This window comes from Aplysia californica, unplaced genomic scaffold, assembly GCF_000002075.1.
Source record: "Aplysia californica isolate F4 #8 unplaced genomic scaffold, AplCal3.0 scaffold00861, whole genome shotgun sequence".
Taxonomy (NCBI): domain Eukaryota; kingdom Metazoa; phylum Mollusca; class Gastropoda; order Aplysiida; family Aplysiidae; genus Aplysia; species Aplysia californica.
In genome coordinates, this window is record NW_004798131.1 from 84,612 (window position 1) to 91,176 (window position 6,565).

Below are 6,565 nucleotides of genomic sequence, written 5' to 3' on the forward strand. Positions count from 1 at the left end.
GTGTGTGTGTGTGTGTGAAATATAACGCACTGGCTCTGACGAACAATTGAATTACTTTTTTAAAGATTATTATTGCCAACATAATTTTGCCGATGGATCCGGAAGTACAAGAATCGGGAATTTCCATAACACACCGGTCAAGGGTCATAACTCATAACTCAATGACCGATGAACTTGATGCAAGTTTCTACTCTGTCTGTTTTGTGTGGTAAGGTGCTCTGAAGAAAGACGAGGTCTACATTATTATACATTGTATTAATGTAGCAGTTTGTGTTCCTCACATGTTCCTGAGTTTTTTATTAGTAAACTCTTGACACTGAGATGAGTAGTAACAGCTGCACCTGCAGTAACCTGATCGATATACAGTGTAGGTGTAGGCCTGCGGTTGAGCCTACTGATTATTCTAATTCTATCAGATAATCTGGCTGGCGGCTGGCGATGGACTCGACTTATTGTTGATAGGAGACCTCCAACCTTCAGTTGTAGTTTCACACTGTATCTTCCCGACATTTATTATAATTAATGCATGGTTCTACAGTACAATCATTTAATAACATTATAGAGAGGGAGAGAGAGAGAGAGATGTCACAAGCGGATAACTAGACACAAGAGAACGACAACTCGACGCCATTTGCCAATATTTTTAGTAACAGCAATCTTGTTTGACCTCGCAAGGGGGATGCCCACCGCGTCATCTGATTGTGATTCTATAGATCTAGATCGAGGCTAGTTATGATTTTGCGTAGCGCTCGGTTTGCACTGGCAGTTTCAAAGCTCCTTCCTTATAGTCCATTTGCAGCTCAGCGTCCTATTGAGTCCAATCTCTTGTAAGTGCTTAATTTCTTGTGCTTACAAAACTTTAAAAGAAAGGATCCGGATCGAAACAGTGGGTCATTTGCACTGCGTCATTGAACTTTGTTTGAACTTGCTTTTGTAGCCCTTCCAAATTGACGTAGGCCTACTCTTAGTCTTCTTCTTCTTCTCAGTTTACGACACGTAGTGTACAGCATCAGAATCAATCTGTGTGGAAGAAGGGTGCTGCACAATCACTGACAACCGAACCAAACAGTTCAGCAAGTTGCAAAGAAAATAGATCTACTATTAATCCGAGTCGGCAGGCTGCCGTCGTACTGTCCTGTTGACACCATGAATGACAACAAAGTGGGAATCCCTCAATGAGTCATAATCACAAATCTGAGAGAGATTGCTTTTTTTTCTGTTCTGAGTTCTGCATTCTGCTTTGAAGTGTAGTCTTGAAAAAGGCAGACTATATATTTATGCTTGCCTGGGATCATCTGTAATTTCATTGTGAACCAATTTTGTGAGTGAAAGCAAGATATCACGCGAAGTTGAACCCAAGATTTTGAATTTCACAAAATTACATTGGTTATCTACTTGTAGTCCTTTGCCATGACTGTATTATAATTTCAATCATCTATAGTTACACAATTCGTTTCACCTCATCCGTTCTTAGAATGTGCCACTACATGACAAATTGGTTTTGCCTGAATTCCTGCTGGATCGATAACAACAACATTTGCCCTCTTTATAAAAATATATTTAATCTAGCACTTAAAAGTCACTTGTTCAAGCACACTCACTCAGGTGATTTGTTTGTTTTTTTATTTCGCTTGAAAACAAATTTAGCAAGATGTGTTCCTAATAATGGTCCTTTTCTGAAATGTTACTTTAAATTTGAATGCTGTCTCAAGATAATGCAGATGACATTGCATCATGTTTTTGCTTTAACTCCTTCGCGACCTTTATGACGAAGGCCGTTCGACATTTTTTTTTACACAAGATGCGTTCGTCATGCCTAGTGAAGCGCAAGGACCATGATGACGAATGCCGTTTGTTATGAGTTGTATTCTGCTTCCTGCTTTTATTAGATGCATTACATAAAATTAATTGCAGATTCGCATTCAAGAGTATTTATTCCTTAGAAAGAAAATGTTTCCCTTTAGATAGGCCTATGGTTAGTAGTAATTGAATACCTGGTCTAATTATAGGAAACTGACCTCTAAATCTAGGGCTACTCTGTGCCCTGAAGATCCAAAACTCTGCCAGGTGCAGCATGAACTGACCCTTTGTCACGAAGGGTTAAAGTGGGGAAAAGTGATCTCCAGAACTTTGTAGTGCAAAGTGTCATCTTGTGTGAACCTTTCAATATATAAAAAAAGATATTTTAAGGCATTACCACACCATCTCTTTAACTGCCCAGCACTTTGTGACCTGCGTAGCACCTACCTACCTGCCTCCCCAGACATCGGAAACACTCTATACAGCGACAAAGCACAGCTGATTAAAACCTGTCAATTCTTTGCCATATCGACAGACCGAAGGGCTAGAACCCAAATGGCCGCTGGATCGGAAAAGTAAAGTAAAGTAAAAGTAAGGCATTTTTCTGTCCCTTGCCACCTAATGGGCTGAATTTTGCTAAAACCGTTTATTGTCCTTTATCTTTGTTCCATAGCCACTGAAGGAACAACCAAATGGAGGCTGGGATTTGAAAGGAATGTCTAGAGGTGGGGCAAGGAGCCTTCGCAGACTGGAGTCCCTTGCGAGGCATTTCTCTGGACAAACTTTCTTTTCTACTGCAAGTGTCGGTGGAAGCCACAACAAAGGGTCTTCCACAGCAAAAATGGCTGACAATGGCAATGAGCAGAAAGGGAACGACTCTGCATCTTTTAGTAAGGAGACAGAAAACAATGGCTCAAATCCTTCTGATTCGTCTTCTCTGACTGCCTCAAGGGCGTCTCCTCGAAGGAGTTACTTTCATGCCATGGATGGACAGAGCACTGCTGGAATCATCGGTAAGTAGTAGAGCTAGCTTTTTGTCGTCACATTTTTACATCATACTTTTTCCTTGTCTGATGCACCCCCTTTCATCACTACCATCATATTCCTTAAAGTTGAAATATATTATGTGAGGTATGTTGACAAAATGAGTTACTTCTGGCAACCCATGAATGGAGATGTCAACCGAAAATAAACACAATTCAAATTTGTAGATTTTTAAAGGATGCCATTTTATTTTTTCTTCAAGTTAGACACGTCTTTAATCAGTTCATGTAATAAATTTGTACAAACCCAAACTATAAATTTCATGTATCTTTCTGTGTCCATAGGGCTAAAATCCGAGATTTTTATTATATATTTTTAACTCATTTTTTTGTCAGCACACCTCACGTGTATTAGTTTGTTGGTGGCCTGTACCTGGGTTAGAAAGGCAATGATGATGATCACTATATTCTCTGCCATTACATCAGTGACTCAAGCTATTCTTACCCCAACTTTGAGTACTCAGTGTTATTTAAGAGGTTGATTTTAGAGAAAAGAGAAAAAAAAATTTCAAATACGCATGTCGTATATATGTAGCTGCTTATAGGACAAGCTGTTTTGTTGGGTCTGAGGGTGTTGTTAAATGTTTTTTTACATACATGGTACTTTTTTATGTTAACAAAAACAAAGGCCAATAAAAACTCAATGAATTCAGGTTTCCATCTCTGCACTTCTTGCTCAATCTTCAAAATACTCTTAATGAGTGATGATCACTTTTTAAAAAAAATTTTCATTGAAACAAAGTTCATGTACTATGTTGTATTTTACGTCAAATAAAGCTGTTTTATCTTCTATATTCATTAACTTTCTCTCAAAAGGATTTCATGGATTTAATGTCATGAACATGATTTAAAACAAAATTGCATCGCTTTTTTGTTTTTAAAAAATTTTGTTTTTAATCATATGTCCTTTTTTTTTTTTTTGCAATTATGAAGTGTACTTTGGTGTATTAGCATGCTTTTCACCGTTACACACTCAAATGTTATGAGTTTGATTCCCTCCTTTGGGAATATTTTTATGAAGGATATCCATTTTTCTGCTTGGATGTAGTATCTCACAGATAACCCAGATTGGTCATGACCAACGCAGCTCAAACAGATTGCCCTGCTATTTTGTTGAAGAAGGCAAAAAAACTTTTTCAGTCGTCATTTGTAAAGCGTATATTTTATTCACAAATTGTGTACAACATCATGTCTGTTTGTTCTTGGATACTACGTATTATAAACTGAAAATATTATTTCTTTTTCACAGTGATCGGAGATGAAATTCTGAAGGGCCAGACTCTGGACACAAATTCAAATTTTATCTGTAAAAAGCTCTTCTCGCTTGGAGTCAAAGTGCAAAAGGTAAGTGTGATTTACGCTCTGAAGGTAACAGACATTTTCTCTTAATTATATAATATTTGAACGATATCGGTTGGTATTAGTTTAACACCAATATTGCCATAATAAGGTTGTACCAACGTAGAAGCATGTGTGTATTTTGATATCCAACAGAAGTGGTGGTGTTCCCCCCAACTGACCCAATTTTAACCCTTCCTACCCCAGCCATTTTTTGCCTTCCCCAACCCCTGTCCCAGCCAATACAGCAGTATTTCAGAAAAAGAGACGTACATTCCAAAAAAATGATGTAGTATCTTTGTATTGAGGTTTAGATTATAACAGATAACATTGCTTAAAGGTAAATGAACAAATATAATGAAAATTACGGTTTAATTAGGTTCGCTAATTTAGAAAAATGCGCAAATTTAGTACCCCCGGAAACTGAGAATATACGCTCTCTTGGGACGGTGGGTAGTACATGCGCTGCTGAAAAGATACGCGCATGGGGCTGGAAGGGTAAAGAATACCATTTGATGGATTTGAACCAGGATTAATTGTGTTGCTGTCCAGCATGATATGGACTGAGCTTACAGCACTTGAGCAGTTTCTTGAGTACTTGTTCTATTTTATGCAAAATGAGTCTGCTTACAGTCTAATAATTTTTCTGCAATTATAGTTGACTTACCCAAGATCAAACAGATGGAAACTTTTTGACAGTTTTTGGTTTGTTTGTTTTGTTTTTTTAGGTGTCTGTAATCTGTGATGAGGTGGATGTGATTGCGGAGGAAGTGGCGACGTTCTCTAAAAAGTTCACCCACGTCATCACATCAGGTGGTATCGGCCCCACTCACGACGACATGACCTTTGAAGGTGGGTGCTGCCTCCTCATGTCTTTTGACTCTCCGATTTCTTTTCCGAGATTTCCAGTTATTTGTGTCTCGCTTATATGTTTTGCTCTTGTCTGTGAAACTGGTAGGCCTAGACAAGTTTAAAACAAGGGGGAAAAAAAGGATGAGAAATCAACTCTACAGAGTGGATGGTTGGTGGATGCTGTGGTGTGGCTTCCTTCTTCTTTCCTATACATCTATTGTCTTTATCTCTCCTCCTTCTTTTCTTTGTATGTTACTCTCTGGTAACACTTTTAATATTTGACTCTTATATGACCTGTTTGTTTTGAAAATACCTTAAAACTTTGACTGAAACTAAATTTAACTAACTAAAAAAAAAAAGGCTTGAAATCTGTTTTTAAAAAAAATTTTTTTTTAAAAGAAAGAAAGAAAGTGCATACAATTTTCGCTGCTTACCAGGAGGATCAACCCAGAAAATTCACATAGCTTTGTGATCACGGTAAGAATATTATCAAGTCTTCTCTTTCGCTGATTGTGTCATAAATGATTTATATCTGCTTCGTTCTACAAAATTAAGATGATCAACGGCATTGGCCGCTTCAGCTCTCTCCGTCTGGACCAATAATCCATGAAAGAGAGAAAAATGCAGAACTTCTTTCATTGGTTTTTTCTTGCAGCCCACTTGTTACCCTGTAAGTCTTATGATTATTTGAATATGCTGGTACCTTGAAAAACTAAGATCTTTATCATTTATGATCTGTTCTTGGGCTTTTTGATCTCTTTTAGTTTGGCCTCGATATACCTATGCCTGTGGTGTTGTCGTTCACCTTTTGTCTTCGTTTTGCTCACGAAAGATATAGGCCTAAAAGAGCTTGGTTCCCAGTCATGGAGAAGAAGATATTTTCTATAAGGTATAATTATAATACCTTCTCTTTCTGAAGGGATGTTTTCCCACACTGCCTTTGTTGATCTTAAATAGGGCGGACTGAATCAAGCATCCTCTGGTGGGTGGTTGAAGGGTGCTCTGGTGTGGTTTGCTCCTTCTTTCCTATCAAACATCTATCATCCTTATCTCTCCTTCTTTTTTTGTGTATGTTACTCTCTTGTAACACCTCTAATCTTCGGCACTTATATGACCTTATTGTTTTGCAAGTGCTGTAAAACTCTTACTAAAACTAAAAAGCGTCCTCCAAAAGATGTAAATTGAGTCTTCTTCTTCTCTTATCCCTTCAACAGTACAGGGAGTAGGCCTACATTTGAATTAATGTACATGGATGTTTTATCTACATAGAACGTACAACCATCCATTGTCAGACAGACAGTCATGTGCTATTTTCAAAAGTACTCTTGATATTTATACTGGCTAGAGTAGTTTCAATTTATTTAGATAGGAATTCATTTTGAATTTTGTCTAGACTTAAGCCCAAAGGGCCTACTCATTTTTTATTTTAGAACTGCCAAGGGATCTTTTATGTGAAACTTCCAACGAAAGACCTCTAAAATTAATTGTCCTCATTCAAGAAGACAACAGGCTCGATTCTGCTCACCCTAGGA

The 6,565-nt window shown here is 37.7% G+C and overlaps 1 protein-coding gene across 1 annotated transcript in view; it reads left to right on the plus strand.

Annotated features, from left to right (window-relative positions):
* Positions 1-129: 129 nt before the first annotated feature.
* The window catches only part of LOC101846252 (FAD synthase), a gene marked incomplete in the record, with an annotated part of 22,533 nt that continues 16,097 nt past the window's right edge, over positions 130-6,565 (plus strand). Inside the window, 4 exon segments of the mRNA XM_013089031.2 lie at positions 130-208; positions 2,474-2,813; positions 4,093-4,187; positions 4,910-5,033. Coding sequence (XP_012944485.2) covers positions 2,516-2,813; positions 4,093-4,187; positions 4,910-5,033 — 517 coding nt within the window.